This window comes from Bolinopsis microptera, chromosome 5 (assembly GCF_026151205.1).
Source record: "Bolinopsis microptera isolate Bmic1 chromosome 5, MBARI_Bmic_1.0, whole genome shotgun sequence".
Taxonomy (NCBI): domain Eukaryota; kingdom Metazoa; phylum Ctenophora; class Tentaculata; order Lobata; family Bolinopsidae; genus Bolinopsis; species Bolinopsis microptera.
Genome location: NC_087076.1, coordinates 14,565,466 through 14,589,560, shown reverse-complemented (window position 1 = coordinate 14,589,560; position 24,095 = coordinate 14,565,466). Strand labels below are relative to the sequence as shown.

At 39.4% G+C, this 24,095-nt stretch overlaps 1 protein-coding gene across 1 annotated transcript in view; it reads right to left on the bottom strand.

Moving 5' to 3' along the window:
- Nucleotides 1-24,095, bottom strand: part of LOC134816083 (chloride channel protein C-like) — a 47,454-nt gene that overhangs the window by 5,235 nt on the left and 18,124 nt on the right. The window contains exons 3-10 of the mRNA XM_063824822.1: nt 12,069-12,202; nt 11,673-11,848; nt 11,379-11,471; nt 10,822-10,981; nt 10,129-10,317; nt 9,713-9,885; nt 8,469-8,623; nt 109-256 (exon numbers count right to left, since the gene is read on the bottom strand). Of these exons, the coding sequence (XP_063680892.1) occupies nt 109-256; nt 8,469-8,623; nt 9,713-9,885; nt 10,129-10,317; nt 10,822-10,981; nt 11,379-11,471; nt 11,673-11,848; nt 12,069-12,202 (1,228 nt within the window). The remainder of the gene's footprint in view (nt 1-108; nt 257-8,468; nt 8,624-9,712; nt 9,886-10,128; nt 10,318-10,821; nt 10,982-11,378; nt 11,472-11,672; nt 11,849-12,068; nt 12,203-24,095) is intronic.

Below are 24,095 nucleotides of genomic sequence, written 5' to 3'. Positions count from 1 at the left end.
ATCTACGGAAAAGTTAAACAATTGCAACCAGAATTATAGTTGTTAATCGTTCAACTCAATAAAAAATAACAGTAAATATCAGTATAATATACAGTTGTCAGTACTCACAACATTGGCACAACTAGCCCGGAAGCAATGCTGGTTCCAGCAGTCCAGCAAGCTAGAGGAAAGTAAAGAAGGAGCGCTATTGCTAGAGGGAGAGGCGGTATCTCGTTGTGAGTCTGCCGCGAGAACAGGTGGTGTATCGCTTCTTCTCCTGAGTACAAAGTGTTAGGATTACGAATTATGACGATCTTGTAAAGCAAATTCCTGTCAAGGGCTGTTCAAATATATCATGTAATTCCTACATCACCCTTTTGCAAATGAAATATATTTTTACAGTGTAAACCGCCATTAACAATGCAGTTGGAACATAAATCACGATACACATCGCTTTCACACGTCCAGCAAAGATCAAACATTGCCGGGTGACTATTTCAAGATAACTGAGAGTCATAGTTCCGACTTCCGCTTCTGTTTACAGTTGTGAGTACAATCCACCTCATGAAGATCGGATACATTATAATGAGCCAGAATGCCAGGGTACCTGTAACTAGAACATAAACAACCGTCTAAAGCGCAGTTCTTAATTATTTCATCCCTGATCCTTGTTTATAACTACAAGGTTGATAGGGTAACTAAAATTATATGGGGGCTATACAAATCCCAGTTTATACAAATCCCAGTTTCTGAGTGTAGTGTTTTAAAACTCCACCTACCCAAAAGTCATCAAGTGTCCTGTGTCACTCAGAAAGTTAAATGGGGAGAGACATTGCACGACAATCTTGACAAGTATTGGATGCGTAGGTATTTAACGTATAACACATACATCTAGAGTGACACTTATTTTCGCCCTTCTTTCGAATATGCTTTTATCGCTCGCGCGTCATTTTGAGGCACGTGACTTCGAGATGCTCAATTATCTATGACCGGAACTGTTTGAGTTACAGTTCGGGGTTGTACCATAACTACTTTGTCATTACTTTGTCATCACTTTGTCACTCGAGTTGGGACACATTTTGTCTAGGATATTCAAGGTTTCATGATCAAACCTGCTTCAAAATGATAAACAAAAAGTCACTATAGTCGAGGAAGATTAACACAGTAAAACCATGGTTGAAAGTTAGAACTATGGTGGGGGCTTTGAGGGTCGCTTGCCAGTTTCCGCGCTTCTTGTCGCTTTATGATCCGTCATGATTATTTCATATTCCGCTGATGTTACAGCTGTTCGACGTTCGTTACTTTGGGTGTGATCGATATTTGTGGACGCGGCAAATAGTATCAATTTGGGAATAATAAGTAATTTTTTATCGAATAAAACTGCATGCAGTTTATATCGGTGTGATATGACGTAAAGAAATTACAAAAATATATTGCATTTAAAATTCGTCAAATATAGCTACATTTCGACCAGTGGGTTTCTAGTGATAAATAAATCAGCGCACAGTGGAATAAGTTTTTCCAAATAGTTTGTCATTCCTTCGTGATTAATCAAGAATCATCAGAGATCTTCAAGTTAGAGCAACATTGCATGAGGTGAGAATCTTTCATAGATAAGAAGGTTGAAGGATACCAAACAGTTTGACATTATCCTCCTAAGAGATGCTTAAAGGCTAAATCCAATAACCGGTAGCAATTTGGCTTGTCCTAAACCTTGGCAATTGGTCGAGTGTTTGTATGAAGATTGTCTGCAGGTGTTTCAGAGAGCAGTTTGTACTGTAGTAGATTGTTCCGTTCTTACTGAAATATTGGCGACCCTGTCTTTACACACCAAGTTTCTCACAAAATATCTAAATGCGCTGCAGATGATAAGAAACGACAAGGAATTAAATGCAGATTGAATCAATGGGATTCCTTAAATTGCAGAGAATTGAATAAAGTCAGTCCCTGTATGGGACATCTTCCAACCAGAATTATCCAACGCGAATATTGTAAAACTAAAGCTTACGACTGATATAAGAACGAAATCATTAAAAATCGTCATCGCGATCATAAACACGATTCCTTTGCGAATATTTCGACTGGATACTTCGGATGAGGCGGTGTCAGAGTTTCTCAGATAACGAACAGTAAGAACACTAAAACACTCGCCGGACAAGCAGCCTAAGTCACCTCGAGCGTACATTAAGGGTAAGTTAATTTCTCTAGTATATATATAGTGTAAGTTTCATTATATGGAAAGAATGTTTGGGCGGATCTGATGTAAACCAAGGGTTGCTGAAAATAATCTAGCAAAAGAAGTAGTTCAGGATTCATTACATCTCATTAACACCAGAAGAGAATGTGAGGTAGTTAGCGGATTTAGCCATCTCAGCAGCTGGAATGTGAGAATGTCAACCCATTTTGGAGTTTGGAGCTGGTACAGTTTTATCAGATGGGAAGGGTCATCAAGAAGTAAGTGTCTAATGTCTGCAGAAAGTGTTTCTCAGCTGAGCAGAATTGTAGCAAATTTTTTGTTTTGTTTTCAGTGGTAAGCAATCATAATCATAAACAGGTGATGGAAATTCCGATAGTATCTCGTGAATGCTGAGATATGCCATTTTTCAGCATTTGTATCATCATGAAATTCACACAGCTGAAATTCTCTATAGTAATTTCTATCAATAACAAGAAAAATGACTTTGTAATTACCCTTCTAGCATCTACACGTAGAGAGGGTGAAATTTGATCATTTTCTAAATAAACAAAGTTCAACTACTGTATATATAATCAATTATCAATCTACAATACCACTAGTATGTATGATAAAATAAGCGATCTCATCAGGAGGGGTTAATACTTCAGATCAGAAATATATCAGATAAAAGTCAGATAACAAACTTCTTTTTGTAATTGCACATTTTTGTAAAATGCACATTGTAGTCTTGACAGTCATTGTGACACTTCCATTTGAGGCTGCTGAATCTTCACAGAGCAGTTGTGTGTTGATCAGTTACATGTGTCACCAAATCAGTGTTAGTGCCCACTTTGCTTTGATACACCAACTTCTTGACAAAAGCTCTAAATGCGCTGCAGATGAATAGAAACGAGAGCGAGTTAAAGGCAGATTGGATCAACGGGGTCCCATAAATGTCTAGAAAGAGAATAAAATCCAAACTTGTTGAGTAATATTTCCATCCAGATTCTTCTGTTAATCGGCTCCCAATGTTTTGTCCAACGGCTGATAGAAGGACAAAAACATTAAAGATATTCATCACAATCAGAGAAATGATTCCTCGTCGAATATTTCTACTCGAAGCTGTTGATGAAGCAGTGTCAGAGTTCTTTAGATAAACAATGGTCAGAATAATGAAAGATCCACCAAGCAATATGAATAGGCAGGTCAAACCACTGTTGATGTACATCATAGGATAGACATAATTTGTAATGTAAGATAAATCCTCTGAAACAAATACTAAGCCAGTGATTCTCATGTATCCAAAAGTCTGTTGAAAATAATCCGGTATACGCATCAAGAAGGAATACAAAAAGAGGAAAACAAGAACTGCAGAGAAGACTAAATTCCGTTTTATGGCTGAAGATAAAGGACGCACTATACCTAAGTATCTAGAAACACAAGGTACAACCAATAGCAACATCTCAAACTTGTTCAAAGATACCATGAAGTTGTTAGAATGCGCAGTCCAATGGATAGAGCTGAGGTCCTTGACCGGCATGATATAATAGTAGTCCGTGTCGCTCAAGGGTGAAAGAAGTTTTGGGATGAGAACCAAAGGGAAGTAGAGACTTTTGAGCTGATCTATCAAGCTAACGAGCAGAAACAGAAATGTGGCAAATGTTTTCTTTTGTTTTGAGTGGTAAGCGATGATGAAGGGGTTGAGGAAAATCCCGATAAGAAAGCAGAAGATGAACAGTATGGCGAAGAAGTAGTTCAGGAAGTCATCCCAGTTGTTGCCGTCCCTCAAGAAATAAGTCCCATTCGAAACTTTAATCCCAGCTTTTCCAAAGATTGCCATAACTTTCTAGGTCGTTAAAAATAAGGATTACAGGTGTTATTATTTATTTTATGACATCATCATTTTAAATACTATTATATAAATACACTAAACCAATTCGCAATATATACGTATACCAGTAGTCAGAACTCGGAAGTCAGAACCATACTGAGGAAGAGCACATAAAACAGGGCTAACGCTCTAGTGAGTCTTATCTCAGCAACCCACCCAGCTGAATGCTACTTGAAGGAGGCTGAGCAGCATTGAAAACCATCGAGCAAATGACGTTGAATTTAATTATAACGTGGCCACAGGTGCTGATCTTGGAATAAATTTCCGACCTTATCATGTACAGGGAGGAGTCTAAAATTATTAGTTACACAGAAAATATAGTCACGTGCTTCCAGAGCAGCTGATAAGTAGTAACTGAAATAGTCAGTCCTTAGTATGTTCACGTGGATAACTGGCGACTGTGTGATGTCAGCCAAACCTGAAACCCAGCTTATTTTCAACTTTATAGCAGCAATGATAGCTGACCTCGTACGTTGATATTGATGATAAGTACAGGTCACTACAGTGCACACGTGGAACACAGGTCTCCTGGATCTATTACCAATTTTTTGCTCTGGAGCAAGGTAATAAATAGTATAGTTTTGGACACCGATAACTATTATTCCGAATCTTACGCAAAGCGGTTCTTATCGGTAATTGGAGGCGAGAAGGGTATCAAGATTGAAAACTACAAAATAATATCTCTATCATCATGACACGGCTCCTTCTTATCATAACATTAATTTCAGAGGCCGCAGACCAATTTATTTTTTGAGTAAGGTAACAACAGATGTTCAACAGACTGTATTAATGAAGGAATCAGATCAAGCTGAAACAATAGCTAAATATGTAGTGCCCTCCTTGCGCAGAGCGCACGATCAGGTTATTACTGCAACTCAGTGACAGAGCTTTTCAAACGTGATTAGATAGAAATCTGGGTCGTAATATGTATTTTAAATCAAATTAGTATAATATAATATAATGTATGTGTTATCATGAGTAAGGTAACATATTATTATTGATTATGTGCACCTCCTGATTGCGTAATGACTGCAATACAATTAAGCACGAAAATCTGGTAACGTATCAGGGACTCGTGACGTATCCTAATTGATTCATGCATCATGGTAGTTCGGAGATTTAGTCATGACAATTTGAAATCAAGATCACGGGTGTGAACACCTATACAAACCTTATAAGGTCACAAATCGTTTAAGGGACGAGGACCACCCAAAAGTACGCTCTAAAATCGTAACTATAACAATTACATCAGTCACACTAACGACCTAATGAGAGGTTGAGTGCTGCGTCACTGGCCAGCCAGGAGACAAATTCACTTCCTCCGGGGACCGGGGAGCTGCTGAGATTAAAAGATAATGTGATCATTCTAGCTGTGCTCTGTAGTTGCTGTTTGGTTAGTCTTCCTCTACACGTTTAACTGGGACCGTATTTCTAATAACATAAACCCGCCACGCAAAGGGTTTATATAACAGATCATCCCGCGCTAGCGGGATGATCTGATAAACACATACGAGTGCGCGTAGCGCACGAGTTTTGTGTTAATATGTAATCCCGAAGCGCCAGCTGAGGGATTACATTTATTTAGCCCTGAGCGTGAAGTGTTTATGGATTATAATTATCTCCGGCGATTTCGACAAGGGATTTATACAGAATACATAGTCTTCATCTTCAAGTCAAATCCAACAGAAACAAGAAAGCACTCTAAAATGTAGTTGAGTCGTTGAACAGGAATTTGGTCAAAGTCATTGAAGTCACGAGCAAATCTGGATGACTGAAGCCAAGAATTAAATTTGTTTAGAGCCCAGTTGTTGACTCTAACTGTACTGTCCGGAACACGATTGGAAAGCAGTTCATCAATCTGAATGTCAAACCGATCTGTCATAGTGGAGCAATAGCTTGAACGTTAGCAGGAACAAGAGCTGGAAGGAGAGCAAGCAAAACAATACTATTTTTAGGGCACGGACAAGGGTAGCTGGCTAGTCGCCAACTTCTCACGCCACGCGTTGGAGAAATTCCAAGAATTAGCTGCTTTGGCAACGTTCCCAGGAATTTGCGTGTAAAAGAAGTGGACGGTTACGATGTTTCATATCACGTGGTGCGCTTTCGTGTCACGTGGTATAGACTCGGCGTATGCTATTGGTGGCACGTGGTACGCACGTGACGCGCCCACGTGATCGCGCGTCTAACTGTTCTACTATTATCGAGTTCTAATCAGCAGTATCATTGATTATTGTAAGTCGGAGAATTGAATGATAAACATCAGTTACGACTAAAAAGCGGGCCGGGTTTATACAAATTTCCGGGGCGGGATGATATCACCTTGAGATGTTTATCTAACAGCGGGCCGGGCTGAGTGATAATATGATCCCGCGTCGAAATCCCGGAGATATTTATACAGAATTAAGTTCTTGTAACATTTGAGTGCTTGTTCCTGAACTTCTTTGTTCTGTTGCCGGCCCTTGTCGCTGCCTTTATTGTTCCCAGAGAAGTTGTGGCACTCTTTCCACGACTTTTAAGTTTTAAGTAGAAGATTAAGGAGAACTTGTTTCTAGAGTGGAACTTCACTACAGTGCCAAGTACAAAGTACAAAGTTTGGATATTTTAGTTGTTTGCTCTCGGTTCAGAGGCGAACCTAAAAGCCTGTTTTCAAAGATGTAGTTTGAAAGTTTTAACTTACAGTCTTTTCAGTGAATAACTGAGTAATGTTCATTACATAAGAAAATTTCTTTATTGTTGTTCTCGGCAACTAAGATGTACAAAGTTGATGTTGTTCTTTTCGTATGTTTAAACAAACTAAATATAGAAACTCCCCCAGAACATGACTGTCAACGTTACGCATCCATACAACACAACTCCCGAAGAAGGTATAGGAGCTTTTGTTGTTCCCATAGAAACTCTAAGACCTTTCCTCCTTCCCGAAAACAACTCCGACAACAATATAGAGTACTACCACTCCACAAACTATCCAGACACATATTCCCCAAATATAGATACTATAATGGGTTCAGCAGCGATTCTGTTAAGTGTAGTAGGAGTGTTGGGAACATCTATCAGCTCTCTACTTCAGACAGGGACAACGCAAGTCTCTTCACTACTCTTTTTACTCTATCATAACGGTGTGCGATGCTCTGACCTCAGCAGCAGCGTTCCCCGTTATCACCTCCCTGCTCAGCTCCAGATCCCCAGTTTTATTTGAGCACTCCTTGGTGTGCATCACGTGGCCGGTATTCTACTACCTGGTTTTCAGGGTATCAATGCTGATAGTCGTACTGCTAAGTGTGACACGCACCATCTCTATTGTCTACCCCATGAAACATATCAAACATTACGCCAACAAGATGTTATGGGGAGTGGTGGGTTACACAGCCCTGCTCCTAACTATTGACATTGTCTTCCTCTCCTTTAAATGGGTCGAAGATCACTACTATAAATACCTATCTCTCTGTGAACTAGCAGCAATTCAGTCAAAGGAGGAGGGTTCCAAGGAGGAGTACTCCACATCAGCTCGTCTCTACTCCATCCTCCTGCAACTGGAACTTATCCTACCTTGTCTCCTGGTATTTGCTAGTTTCCTTACCAGCACTGTCGTTCTGATGAGGAGGAAAGCTACGCAGTACACTCATATTAACAGTAAAAATGAGAAGAAGTTCAAGAGGGTCTCCATCACGATAGCACTCTTCACGGCCCTGTTCTTGGTGTGCTATCTGCCCTGTTTCCTCCTGCAGGCTCTCTACTTCGTCACCATGTTCCGACCTGTCCCTCGAATACTTGAAAATTCAAGTTTTCCTTACAACGCTCATCTTGTTGCTCAGTTTCTTCTTCCTCTCCTGAATTCCGCTGCCAATCCGTGTCTCTATCTGTTACGGATGTCTCAGTTCGTGAAATGGCTGAAAGTTGTGGCTGAAGACCCGAGTAGGATTATAGTTCGCAACAAATATGTCAACATGAATTCCAGCAGCCTCAGGATGGGATCTAATGTCAGCAAGATGGGATCGTCTAAAAGTAGAGTATCCCTGGGGAGCCACAACACCCTGTCTCGCAATACTCTTGAAGTAAAATCTACACTTTGAAGTACTCAACAATCTTCAGAATCATAAAAATGCTTCCAACTCTCAGATGTTAATCACGAACTTGAATATTGGTCAGTAAAGAAAGAAGTTATGGAAGAGCCTGATCAAGAAAACTGGAAGATCGCGTGATCCCATACAACCTCTATTGTATTTACTGATTTGGCTACTGGTTGAAGTTTACAGGGTCTGAATATTTAGTTTTTTCGACGACCCCGATTTGACGCATTATAGTCGTTTGAACTCATCGGTGTATAATATATTTTCACTGTATAACGTTTATATTTAAGCGTCTATATTCTATATCTAAACTTTAAATAAAGCTACAGTTATGAATCTATGAAATTAAACTGACCAGAGGAAAAGAAGATGGTAGCAAATGCGTTGTAAGTCCCATTAAAATACTCTGTCCCATTGACAGTAACCGTGTCCTCGTGTTTACAAGTGAACGTCTCTACTGTCAGTTCCGTGTGAAACAGTTCACCTCCCCCGTGTCCCAGACACTCTGGACTGAAATATATACAGGTCATTGGCTGAGATCTATTACGTGACGTCATTTCATTGGTTGAGATCTTGTATCCTGTGAAGGTAACTACAAGTTGTAGTGTGTACCGGTGCGGATACTTACATGGTATGACAGAGGTCGCGATAAACGATCTACTTGAGACAAAAAGCGTCTATTTATTTAAAATGTCTATTTATTTATTTTGATTTGGATTTATTCAAATTTGTGTAGTGAGAATTTGGGTAGTAAGGATTTGTGTAGTGAGAGATAGACGAAGCACTTCCATGAATATTAGCTATGGAACGGAACGATTGAAAATGTTAACCGTATTGAGGTTAACTCCTTATTATCTTGAGATTGAACAAGAACTTTGGCAACTTGATAATGACCCGACGCACGGTCGGCACACGATGTTATGGAGAATTGACACACGCTGTAACCCCTTTTGAGCGCGCGCGAAGCGCGCGCGGCCGGCCGACCGGCGTGCACGCTTCGCGTGCACGAGAGGTATACAACGTGTAGCAAATGGAGAACGGCAATAACTGAATGACACCCCTCCTTTACCCCTCACATAAGCGTGCTATATTGTTCCTATGTCTAGATCTGCTTAGTAGGTACCTTGTTTTCTATACCTATCTTACCCTTTCTTTATATTATAGAGTGTGGTTACCCTCTTTTGTATTATAAGATGTTGAAATTAAAATGTTTACAATGTTTGTATAGAGAGCGATTAGCACTCCAAGTGATGTGATTATTCAATAGAGTATTGTGGGCACCATTTCACAATTCTATATACAATGCTATACAATATATTTTGGAGTGTTACCATTGATAACCTGATGTAGCCGTGAACTTGTGTCTTATCTCATTATATTCTGGTTATACAGGGGGGGGGGGGGTATGGAGGGAGGTGATAAATCTGCATGGACCGTGTGCCGACCGTGGGGCTATTACCAAGTTGCCGTAAAATCGAAAAACAAACTGTCCGGTATGGTCATTCATCTATTGCTTTATAATAAAGCGGCCAAAACTTGCTGTCCTGAAATAATATGTGAATAGTCCAGGAATGATATAACTGCAAGAAAAACACAAACCTAGTCCCGTTGAATAAACACTGAGGTAGGTGGCATGGGAAGAGGTCGCTAACTAGAACCTTCAGAGTGGACACTATCGCCATTATCAGGATAGGTTCAAACATCTTTACAAAGGAAAGGAGGTGTCGGTTTGAAGCACACTTGTCTTGGACTATCTTCCTCACTCGTACGATCTAGAAATTGTTAATTTAAAAGTTAAAACAGTGCTCGTTTATGTCGACTAACTTTATAAAATAAAGTCAATTTAATTTTATTGACCTTTGGTAAAGTTTCACAAATAAAGTTTCACAAATCGAAAAATGTAGTTTTAAAATGCATGAGAAATTAATTGCGCGTATTTTTTGATTAACATACGATTATCTAAAAGATTGATTGATTAATCAATCAGTCTCATTCCATTTTGATGAGAAACTAACTTTGAGGTTAAGAAAGGTGAACATTGCTCCTAAAACACCCCCAATGCCGCCCAACAGAATAGCGGGTATAAAAACAAGGAGGTTTAATGGAATGTAGTTCTCAACATGGAAGATTATGTAGTTGTCCTTCTGGAACAATCCAAAGTTGCCCGTGTACTCAAACTTATCGAACGCCGAGTTGAACAGGTCCTGGAGAGTATTAATAAGGGGTCGTTCACATACAACGTTATAATGTTTTGGCCAATTTATACCCCCCCCCGGCCCCCCGTAAGTTTTACAAAATCACACTTGTGTTATCATTTAGTAACTCCATCCTTCCCCCTCAGTGAAAACGTAATATGTGAGCGACCCCTAAGTGTAGGGGTGTAGGGTGATATAGTTATTAATTTTTAATAGCTTAGTTTACTTTTTGATACCACTCATGTTTGCTTATTGTACATAATCATTAAACAAATCAGTTGACATAACGATCTCGGTTAAATGATATTTAGTAGAACTAGACATGTAAATTATTGATATTTTGCGGACTGTTAAGACGAATTTTGTTGAAAAACTCGATTTAACAGTACAGTTCCAATTAAGAGACTGCCTCTGATTGTCAAATGGCAGAGGCTACAATTTTTACACAGAAAAATCTGTACACCATGAATTCCTTGTTAGATCACATTCTGAAACTAGGATCACATGACTCACGGCTGTGAACGCTGAAACCATACAACAAAAGAATGTCTGCCAGCCTAACTTGTCACTCCAGAAACTAGACACTTCCTCCATAGCGAAAAGGAGCCCTCCTACTGGTGCTCCGAACGCGGCACTTACCCCGGCTCCAGCACCAGCCGTGAGGAAGTTTCTCCTGACAGTCACAACAAATGTGATATCTTTGTTGTGTATTGGAACAGTGATGGTACCATGTAGCCAGCGATACAGTGGTTTATACAATAACTCACATTTGCTGACATTTCACGGCATCAATCAAGGAACACTTTACTTGTAAGGAAGTGAGATACAGTTATTTACTCACCCTCTCTCCAATATATTAAATACAATTCTCATCCTATATATCATGTATATTGTATATTGTATATTGTATATCTAAATCACACTTCAGAGCCTGCTAAAGACAGTCAAATATTCTGTAGCAAGCTGCAAGTATATCAAATTACTTGTGCTGATATCTAGTTACATACCAATATTGTTTGTACACACTGCGTAAGCAGATTGTGAGATAAGATAAGGCGTATACTACATACCTGTCTTCAGAATTACGGAGCCTCTTGAACAGGGCGATATCTATCTTTAACACTTTAGACTTGAACTGGCTAACACTTGCGCCTATCAGACCGCTGGAGGATATAGAAGCGCTAAGTTCTGATACCTTTAAAAATTCGATTTTATTACTCAAAAGTAATTAAATCCCGATATTTTTTGGTCACCATTGACCATCTTGATATATCTGTGAAATTGAATCCCAATTTTCATTAATGTTCAATATTCATTAAAATTATATCGGATAGTTCATCAAATAACTAACAATTTGAACCTACCCTAAAGCAATCATAGGACCCTCAGGTCCCACAGGCATACCCGACCCAACAGCAAGGAGACAGGAAATAAATTTAACAATGTAGGTTTTAAGTGAGAATATTCTCCGTACGTTAGTACCGTTTAGATACGCAATCAACTCTGGTAATCCTGACCCCCCAGCAGCTGGGCAACAGAGCTGAAAAGAGAGGGGTGTCCGTGTTATGTAGTGCGAATAGGAAAATAGAGATATTAGGTATAGATAAGGGAATATTTTCTTTCAAAATCTCAAATTTAGAAAAGGAAATATTTGCGGGGTAAATCACACCCGCAATTATATACACTCACCACGACACAACACGACGACATATATATATACTCACAACGACATATATACTCACGACGACATATATACTCACGACGACAATAGAGGAGCTGAGAAGAACAAGGATAACAGAAATTCCTGTCAGAATAACCCAACCTCCCATAATATCCCCTATTTCTATCTGTCTCATAGCCAGGTCGTGCATGTTCTCTGATATAATACCTATACCTGTAATACATTTTGTATTGTAACAATAAGTTAATGTCTTTATACACATCTGCCTCGGCCCTCGAGTGAAGGTTCGTATAACATATGATTAAGTATTTTTATAGGTAAATACTGAAATTTCCACATATATATCTATATTATGTTTCGATTAACAGGCTCTGCTCTATTGGTCGGGCTGGTCATTTAGAATGCGATGGTGATGGCTGGTTACATCAGGTCGTCAAGTTATATTTTAAAGCCGAATCCGCCGTTTTCCAGCTTTTTACCACCATATAAATTGTAAATATCATTGTAACCAGCTATTACAAAGCGAGTGAGAGAAAACAGGTGCTTACTGCGGTGGATAAAAGCCTGGCGAGGTGCATGTTGCGTCTTATTCTTTATTTAACGATAAAATAGCATCCTTTAGAAAACATTTGCTAAAAATGGAGGTTACCACTCAACCTCCATATTAATACTTACAGAGAAACATTACTTTTTGAAAGTTAACATTATTTAAAAGAAACTGGATCCAGGCGGTCATTGGCTCTTTTCCAAGGTCCTCCAGTCAGTGTTCTTAGTGAACACTATGTTCATGGTAGCTTGTAATATGTCGCAGCGAATGGTAAAGACCCGTCAGTGTGAGATTATCTTACAGTGAAATAAAGAAAGGAGTCGAAGCAGGTACCCAGACCAATGACATAACAATGCTTTATTCATGAGCATTGCATGAAGAGGGTTCCTGTTTTATTGTGGCAAGCAAACCCGTTGCTAATTCCCCCACAAACCAAGCATTAAGACAAAGGCCATTAGAAAAGCCATGGATCATACCCTAGGTGAGAGCGCCTTGGGTTTATTTTTAGAACACACTCTACGATTAAGTTGAGCACAGTGGTTTCTGGGCATGTACTTTTTGATATTAGTATTACTCCAATGTCCTTTAACTGGGCTTAATTAATTGTCCCTTAACTGTGCAGCGTGCCGTAACGCAGTGGCGTAACGGAGGCCCCCGCTGTAAGGGGGGAGGGGGCAGGGGGCAGGCGCTATCTTAGGGGGCGCAAAATCGTCGTTTGAATGCGGGATAATTTTGAAAAACTTAACTGAGGTAATAGCAAAACTGTGTGTTTTGCTCTAGAAATACACTTTATTAGAGATTTTAACGGCGTATCCTCTAAAAGTAAAATCACCTAACTTGTTCAATTTATGGAGGGGTGCCAAAAGGGGAGGGGGCGCCAACAGGGGGGAGGGGGGCTCATCTTCGGCGGGGGGTGCCAACAGGCAACGTTACGCCGCTGCCCTAACTGTGCCTTAAAAGTGGCTTTACCGTACTTTACGTGTCCGTGCGTTTATAAGGGGTCGTTCACATATTACGTAATCATTTTTTGGAACATTTTTACCCCGCCCCCGCCCCCCCCCCCCCTCCGTAATCAATTTAACAGATAGCTATATTGTGTCAAAATTACACTAACGTAATTATTTTGAAACCCCCTTCCACCCCCCCCACCCCCTCAGCTGATTACGTAATATGTGAACGACCCCTAAGCAACCCCTGTGTGTTGTCCGCGCTTAACCGTCCCTTATGCTTTCAGGTGTCCCTTAGGCTCTTTTCCAAGGTCCTCCAGTCAGTGTTCTTAGTGAACACTATGTTCATGGTAGCTTGTAATATGTCGCAGCAAATGGTAATTGGTAAAGACCCGTCAGTGTGAGATTATCTTACTGTGAAATAACGAAAGGAGTCGAAGCAGGTACCCAGACCAATGACATAACAATGCTTTATTCATGAGCATTGCATGAAGAGGGTTCCTGTTTTATTGTGGCAAGCAAACCCGTTGCTAACTCCCCCACAAACCAAGCATTAAGACAAAGGCCATTAGAAAAGCCATGGATCATACCCTAGGTGAGAGCGCCTTGGGTTTATTTTTAGAACACACTCTACGATTAAGTTGAGCACAGTGGTTTCTGGGCATGTTCTTTTTGATATTACTCCAATGCCCTTTAACTGGGCGTGCCGTAACTCAGTGGCGTAACGAAGACCCCCGCTGACCCCGCTGTAAGGGGGGAGGGGGAGGGGGAGGGCGGAGGGGGGAGGGGGGAGGGGGGGAGGCGCCATCCTAGGGGGGGCGCAAAATCGTCGTTTAAATGTGGGAAAATTTTTTTAAACTTAATTGAGGTACTAGCAAAACTGCGTGTTTTGTTCTAGAAATACACTTTATTAGAGATTTTAACGGCGTATCCTCTAAAATCACCTAATTTGTTCAATTTATGGAGGGGCGCCAAAAGGGGAGGGGGCGCCAACAGGGGGGGGGGGGGGGGGGGGGGGGGGGGGGGGGGGGGGGGGGGGGGGGGGGCGCATCTTCGGCGAGGGCGCCAACAGGCAACGTTACGCCGCTGCCCTAACTGTGCCTTAAAAGTAGCTTTACCATTTACCGTACTTTACGTGTCCGTGCGTTTATTAAAGCAACCCCTGTGTGTTGTTTCTTAAGCTAAATTATGTCTACCGACAGATTACCGAAATGCCCCATCTGGTAATGACTGTCGATTAAATTCAAACCGGTTGAGTAGCGAGGAGGGCTCGTTTTCAAATGAATTTCACCACGACAGTCTGGCCACGAGGAGTTTTCACACCCCTAGAATGTCATATCATGAAACAAATAAAGTTTCCAAACCGTTAAGTGGAATAAATCGGATACGCTCACGTATAAAATGATAATAAGGGTTGTCAACATTCCGTCGGCCACTTTGGCTAGCTCTAACTCTAAGTCTAACGTTCCATTTTGTTTTCCATTTTGGGATGAAACAGCTAAAGCCAGAAGATAATCAACTTTTGATTTTAGTCTAGCCTCAGGGATCGTTCACATACGTAATCAAGGTTTTGGCCATTCTAAACTCCTCAACCTCTCCTGTATAAGTAGCATAATAATGATTATATTTGCTTACAATGCAATTTGGCTCTGATAACCCAGTTGAGATATTATTATTTTTTAGAATATATCCAGGTTATAAAAGTAAAACCTTATTTCGCTTTAGGAAGCAACACAGAGTTGGTGCAAATTTTTGATGTTGTGGTGATAAATTGCCATTTTTCTCTTTTAATGACAGCTGAATTTTTTGGTAAATCAGGTTCAACAGCAAGTTCAGCACCTCAAGCTTATTTAACGTTTAATTCGAATCTCGTGCTGTACAGTAGTATTGTATCTCATAATACCCTGTATTACTTCGACCTACAGTCCTACACCTTTTGCTTTTTGCTGAAAGGTGACAATTTATCAGCATTGAAGACTTTACTAAAGTTGCTGCAGTTTTTTAAATTTTCACGTTTTAATCTTAAGCAAATTACTATTTACTCAATTGCAGAAATTGCAACTAGGCTATATTTTTTTGCGTATAGGCACAGAGTTTTAACTTGATTTCGTCCGCGAAGCGCAATTTGTTCCTCCGTTGAGAGTTTTTAATGCAGCTTTTGAAATTTTTACGTTTTTATCTTACTAAATTACTACTTACTTAACTGCTGTGATTGCAGAGATTATAAATTATTTGTTTGCAGCCACAGTTAAAGTTTTTTAACTTGATTTCGCCGGCCGAAGCAAAATGTTTTCCTCCGTTTTAGAATTATCACTTCGAGATGGCAGGGCCTACTCTCATGCTGTCTATAGGTGATGATTAATTCTGAAATACATCACCTATAGACAGCATGAGAGTAGGCCCTGCCATCTCGAAGTGATAATAATAATTAAATGTTTCGCAGATTGGCAATTGATCGGTGTAGTTGGTGTTGTACACACTGCACTGATAACGATATCACGTTGAACGTGTAATGTAAATATAGTGTGGATACAAGCGAATATATATTCTAAATAACTGATAAATGATATTCCACACAAAGCATGAAATTATGCTGTATATGAGTGGTGATTTCGCTCTGGGAATCAGGGTCAGTAGCTCAATTGGTAGAGCAAGGCACGCGAAATGTCGAGGTTCTGGGATCATTCCCCAGTTGTCCCTAGTTTTTCAGAATTAATCATCACCTATAGACAGCATGAGAGTAGGCCCTGCCATCTCGAAGTGATAATAATAATTAAATGTTTCGCAGATTGGCAATTGATCGGTGTAGTTGGTGTTGTACACACTGCATCACTGTATCACGTTGAACGTGTAATGTAAATATAGTGTGGATACATGCGAATATATACAGGGTGGCCCAAAAGTGACTACCCACACGCAACCTCTTAATAACTAACGTAATTCGTCTCCAAATTGCACCAAAATTTCAGAGATTATAGATATGGGTCAAACTTAGATTTCCTGAAAGTTTTGTAAGCCACGCCCAATTACAGTGGGCGTGGCGTGACACTCCCTCTTTTTCACTATTGTCTTCATAAAATGAGAACGCTTTAAGCTAAGAACTCCAAATTTATTGCACACATTTGGCTTGATAATTTAAAACATTTCCCAAAGTTTCAAGTCCATTGTTTAAAATTTGGCTGAGTTATGACCATTTCAAAATTCATCGGATACGTGATCTGAGCACTCAGTCAGTGATCTTTGCACTCAATCAGTGATCTCGTCACCCAATCTGATCAAGAGTAAGGCGTTAGCGTGTATTAATGAGGTTCATTAGGCTTCACCAAACATACTGAGGAGATGACGACCTGATCATGATTGATTGGATACCGATAATGACTTTGCTAGACAGGAAAACACCAAATTCTTCGTAAAAGTAAGGTCCTAGGATTCCACGAGAACTGATGGCGCACCAGATCATGACCTTTTCAGGAAAATCGGGAATCACGGTCTAAAAGTTGGTGTTTTTGTTTGTGATCCGATAGGCCCGGTTAGAAAGATCTCGCTTTAGGATTCGTTGAAGGGATGTTCTGCTGAGGTCTAAGGCAGGAGTTCGTTTTCGGGTACCAATTTTAGGTGTATCCATCACGTCACAAACAACCATGGCCATGGTGATGTTTTCTTCGGTCCTCGCAGTTCGTCTTTTGCAGAAAAAGTGAACTTGATATTGTGATGCATATCAAAGCAGCTTTTCCGGCAAGGGGATGGTCGGTTGAATTTCATTTGAAATTGTCGCTTAAGCTGAGGGCAGAACTCCCCATTTTCTTTGTTCAGGTAGACAAACAATCATTGTTCCGCAGTATAGGGAGGATAGTGAACCATTTTCGATGATTCAATGGATAGTTCATTCCTTTTTATCGATTGTAAGGAACGAACCTGTGACTAGCAGGGCTAACAAGCCCTGCAACCAATCAAGCGGTGCATGTGAGCCAAACAGGCCATTAACCAAGTGCAGAGATCACTGACTGAGTGCTCGGATCACGTATCCGATGAATTTTGAAATGGTCATAACTCAGCCAAATTTTAAACAATGGACTTGAAACTTTGGGAAATGTTTTAAATTATCAAGCCAAATGTGTGCAATAAATTTGGAGTTCTTAGCTTAAAGCGTTCTCATTTTATGAAGACAATAGTGAAAAAGAGGGAGTGTCACGCCACGCCCACTGTAATTGGGCGTGGCTTACAAAACTTTCAGGAAATCTAAGTTTGACCCATATCTATAATCTCTGAAATTTTGGTGCAATTTGAAGGCGAATTACGTGAGTTATTAAAAGGTTGCGTGTGGGTAGTCACTTTTGGGCCACCCTGTATTATAAATAACCGTTTTAGAATTTGTAAGAAAAAATTCCCAAATAAGAGAAAAGAAATACGGTAAATGTAATGAAAATAGCCACTTTCGTGATGCTATTAAGTTATCAAATTTTACTCAACTACAATATATCATCTCCTCAGAAGAATGAAACGAAGTACAGCCCCAAGTGGATAATGGATTTCGTTAAGATAGAGCTAATTATACTGCTCCTTTTGATGACCAACCTGCCCCAGTCGGTTTTAACAGGTTAGAGTTTTTTAGGGGGACAGGGTAGGATTTCTAAAGATTATGATAGATTATGGTAGATTACATCGGTCCCATTGTAGACTTGAGTAATTTAATTCATGAACAGCCTCAATTATGAGCAGAGAAGGGAAAATGGCTTAACTATAAAGGGCTCAAGATCTGTCAAAAATCTTATCATAGCGATACCTCAAGAATTATCTTAAAATGCGAATTACCAGTACCTCAGCGGTAGAATAAGATCGAAATTAAATGTGCTTTTGTTTATTGATTAAAAAAGGTGCCGTGGCCGGCTTAGTTTCAATTCTATCTTGGCTGAAATTTTCGTCACATTTATCGATGCCCACAATTCATTGTTCTGAAATTAATTTAAGTTAAATTCAATATAATGACCACATTTTGGGTTGTTATTTTGAACACTGCAATGATGGATCAGACGAATCACTAGATCATTGTGAAGGTTTGCAATCTGAGACAAGTCCTTAATCATTTCTCCATCTGTAATCAAGTCGAAAATTTCATTGAGAAAATGGGACCTAAAATTCATAATATTTTTCAGGAATGTGTACTATTAAGGAACAACGTGGTTTCCTTAAGTACGTCTGCTACGACTTGGTCAAAACGTTCACCATGTGTCACAATTCTGAAGAATTCTACAGAACCATCCCTAATAAACGTTATTTAAATATGCTTACAGGAAAGATCTGCTCGAAGGATCCGCACTTTTATCAGGCATGCGATCAAGCGCTAGGAGGAAAAATAACCAATAATGAGTATTTGTGCGAAAATTATCTGTGTAAAAAAGGGGGTTTTCTTATCACAACACTTGTGCTTAAGAATATGAATTCTATTTGTGATGGTAAAGTGGACTGCACTGTTTCTAAACTTGATGAAGCAGAATGTCCGGATGATCTGGTGAAAGTACCTAGTGGGGAGTTGGTACGTAAAAATACGATTTGCGATGACGAATGCATAGTACAATGGGCCAGGGGTTATCTGTACTGCGAAGATGAAGCCTTATGTAATGGATACGAATATGGCATGTATTGCAAAGATGAATTTGGCGACAAATCTAGACATTTGTTTCCACAATACATATGCGATGGAAACAAAAATTGTCTAAACGGAGAGGACGAAGCAAATTGTCAGGTCACAATTGCAACTATAGAAACTTGTAAACATAAAGGTACTTCAATAACTGTGCCGGTACATAATTTTACCAAATGTTTCCCACTATCTGGAATTCACTTTGTTTTTCACACCTCCGAAAGTACAGGCATGTATTGTGAGAAATTTATCAATAGTCATTCAAACTGTACCGACCCATCAAGAATTGGCATCATTTGTAAAGTAGCTGGATATTTGTCCACAGTTTCTAAGTATATGATTTGCTTTAAAACAAACGAACAAATTTGTGATGATGGCATAGAGAAAGTGTGTTATCCAATATCAAAAGGCTGCACTTTGCATAAACACTTCATGTGTGATGGTGAACCAGACTGTGACGACAACTCAGATGAAAAGCACTTGGTATGCAAATCCCAAACTGAGGGAACATGCAAAAGAAGCGTCGGGAACCGAGATGAATTAACTCTGCCACTGTCTTGGTTGGAAGATGGGGTCGAAGATTGTGTGGACGGAAGTGATGAGATGCCAATATGGCCAACGTGTGGAATCGGCAGGACCAAAAGATTTGTCAAGAATGATAACTCATGTGAAAACGTTTTCGTCTGCCCTAATGAAGAACCTGGTTACGTCGAGTTAAGAGATATGTGTGATGGAATTGAAACTTGTGGCAACGAAAATCAAATTTGCAGACAATCCCGAAGTTCTACCGAAAAGTCAGTATCACTTCTAACTACGGACAAAGGCTTTACCAAACGGATTTCTTATTGCAAAAAAGGTCTAAAGAGCATCGAACTACAAAAAAGCATTTGCACAAGTGAACTCTTCATATTCCCAGAACATACCTTTTTCGGGGTCGACAAAAAAACTACTTTGCATCTTCCAAGCAGCAAACAGGTTTGTGACCACTTGTTTGGGGAGCAGTATGTATATACTAGCTGTACCAACAAATGTGCCAACTCGCCATGTCCTCTCAGGACCATACCAAGGTATGAATATTGCCCGGACCAATTTCCTAACAGAATCGGTACCATAGCAAACAACGAATACCTTGTTTTTGTCACCAGATCATTCGAAGATATATACACCAACAGATACTTTATTTGTGACGATAAAATCAAGTGTTTAGATTACTCGAAAGTTTGCAACCTGGTAAAAGACTGTGAAGACGGATCCGATGAGAACTCTTGCACAAATCACTACAAATGTTCTGCAGACCATTACATTCCGAAAACAAAAGTATGTGACGGTGTCTTTGATTGTTTCAACTTATCTGACGAATGCAACGATGAGTGTTCAAAAGAAATCCTAGAAAACAACCTTCTTAAAGTGATGTCCTGGGTTATCGGAATATTTGCAGTCTTAGCAAATCTATTCATTATAGTGAAGAACGTTGGAACTTTGAGACGATGTGAGACCTCAGTTGCACTGATAAACAAATCCCTCATTATTCTCATATCTTCTGGAGACTTCTTGATTGGCTGCTATCTTATCGTGATATCTGTTTATGATACAATTATCTTCAAGAAAGGTTACTGTGTCCATCAGATTGATTGGATCACAAGTGTTAAGTGTTCAGCAATAGGCATCGTCAGCACAATCGGATCTCAAATTTCTTTATTTTCCATGACGGTACTGAGTCTCATCAGAATTCATGGGATATGGAACCCAATGAGGATTCCAGGAGAGTTCAACGTTAAGAAAGGTCTTCAAATCGCAACAGGAATCTTTTCAATTGCAATTGCTTCAGCAGCGATTGCTGTGACTCCACTGATCGGTAAATTTGAAGACTTTTTCGTGAATGCGCTAAAGTTTCCAGAGGAGTTACATTTGTTCATTGGAACACCCAACAAACAGCAAATGTTCAATACCTTGGAAGGTTATTATGGAAGAATGAAAGCAACAACCTTGAGCTGGGACTTGATAAACAAGATGACACGAGAAATGTTTTCTCATGATCTCGACTACGAAGACCACACAGTGAAAGAAACAAAAGTTGATTTCTATGGAAACGATGGAGTTTGCCTCTTCAAATACTTTGTCAAGAACGATGACCCTCAAAGAATGTTCGTCTGGGCACTTATTCTCCTCAACTTTGTATGCTTCATCATTATTACAATGTCTTATACCCTCATCGGGTTTATCTCAATCAGATCATCAAGACAACTTACTGGAGGTCAGAACGATCGCCAAGTCGAAAAGAGGAATTCGAAAATGAACCGAAGAATCTCTCTTATCATAGCATCTGACTTTGCTTGTTGGTTGCCTTTCATTTCTATCTGCATTCTTCACTCCATGGAGGTGGTGGACGCCACCCCATGGTACGGTTATTTTTCAATGATAGTTCTTCCCATTAACTCCGTCATTAACCCCCTCCTGTTTGATGATGCCTTGACAAGTTTCTTCCTGACTGCATTACGAAGAACACATAACAGAGTTAAAAATTCAGCTGTAACAGTAAAAGCAGTACCTCGATTCAGGAGAAGGATTCAAGAAGAAACTGCAGAACTAGGGGAAGTCAAAGTACAATCAAAGGAGTTCACCAAAGAGCCAAGAAAGCAACAAAGAATTCATGATACTGTTCTGCCAGCTGATACACACTATAAAAATCTACAGCCGAAAACAACCGAACAACATGAGGAACCGATCGAACTTGTAGAAGTGAAAGTCCAATCAAAGGCATTGGCGAGAGAACCAGCAAAAGAGCAATCAGAGGAACAGAGAAAATATGATACATTGACTCGAATAGAAGTACATCAGGACACAACTGAACTTGAAGAAGTTAAAGTGCAAGCAAAGGATCTAGCCAAAGTACCAGAAAATCTTGCAGTTGATAAAGAATTTGAAGCACCTGAGCAAATGAAAGCGGAAGAACATAGAATCGATGATGGAACTAAACATGTTTTACTTGAGCAGAAGAGAGTGAAAATGGATGAGCTACAACAAAAGGTGGCAAATGGAACTGACACGCTTGTGCAGCTGAACGTACAAGAGGATGAACTAGATGTTGGAAGAGATAATGAGGGAACTGAACAGAAGAAAATTAAGTCCGAAGAGCTACAACAGAGTGGCGATGACAAAACGGAGGGACTCAAGGAGGAGAACTTGGAAATGGTAGAAAAGGGAGATCGTGTTGGAGTCAAAAGAGATAATGCTGACACTAACATTGCTGAGAAAAATATGGAGAATCGAGAAAATGAAATAGCGATGTCTGATGGAGATTCTCATGCTTAAAAATATTAAGGAAATATGGGAGCTCTAGAAAAAATTGCAAAGAAGGAGAGCACAGATAAAATTAAACTGATAAATAAAAGATGAGCACTGTAGAGGAAGCTTTAATCATGCACAATATAAAAGAGCCGATATAGCAAGAATCAAGATACATAACCATAAACACTAAAACGATATAGAATAGATACGGCATGATATGAAATGTGTTGTTTTTCTGAGGTTTTACTTTATTATAAAGATATAATTGTTGGACCACAATTATATCCCATATTCTTATGTACATTGTTTATCATGTATATTGTATATCTATAATATTCTCATATATTTCATATATCTCATATTTGATATAATATCTATAATTTTTTCCCTACTCTTGCCGAAGGCAAAAAGATCGTAGGGAATAAGTAATCGGGTTTGGATATATGAGGTGGCCCGATGTACCTACGATGTCGACAAAAGTCTGCTCCTTCGCAATATAGACCACTCCCCTATAATTATGTGTATAAAAAGGAGTCTATTTTGCGCGCGACGCCAGTTATGTGTTAATTAATTACAGGCATAGCAACCATTTTTTGGTGCTTGACGACTGTTACACACGGATCAATCATCATTTAAGAGGTATTTTGGTGAAACAAGCTTAATAAATTACCGAGTGATAAAATTCAGCAAGTCAAAACAAATAAAATTATGATATCAGCTGATAAACTCGTGGCTGATTATTTAACAGTTAATCGACATTCGACACTGAATAGTAAAAAGCGAATACATAGTTGAGAACAGATGTTACTTTACATTTACATTCAATTTTTTTATTATTATTATCAAACTTTACACAAATCCGAAGTAGTAATATAAAAACATCCTAGGGATCTGATAAGTCTACGTGAAGAACTCTGAAAACAAACTTAAATATTTAACCGAAAAAATTAAAGTATCAAAAACTAAACAAGTTTCTCCAATGGTTTCTGTTCGAGGCTATATGTCGAAGTTCTGTCAAATCTGTCAAATAACATAAATTCATATTTCTTTTATTTAAATCACTCAAAATGGTTTTGAAAATACTGATCTGATGTCTACCAATTCTCCCTTTCATATTCTCCATACTCTCAACAGTAAAACTCAATGCTAGTTGGGGTGGGGAGTTACAATCACTTCTAAGGATATGACCGAGCATTTTCCAGCGAGACTTAGCAACCCTCTCTGTTAATGGAGTCACCCCACAACGAGCATAAAGGTCTCGGTTACTGATTACATTCAAGAAGCAACTAATATCAAGATTGCGGTATGCTTTTAAAGAATCGTATATCAAATAAAAGGCTCGAAAGTCGTTGGTGCTGTAGATGTGTCGAGTAAGCATCAAAATGTATTAGTTTATGTTAGATACAAATAATAACTAAGACGAGACAGAATATTTTATTACAGTCAATAAAGTTGGCATACGATGCAGTAATATGACGTGACATGATACGCATCGTTATTGTTAACACGAAACAACACCGCGCAAAGTATGAAATGATCTAAACCACATACAGATCGATGGCGACACCTCAGATGTGCGCAGGATTTTTCAAGTTCTGCACGCCTAATATAATTTAATCTTTTCCCGCGATCATACAACATGAGCATTAGTCTTTTGAAGCTTTAACTACTTATGTCTACTGT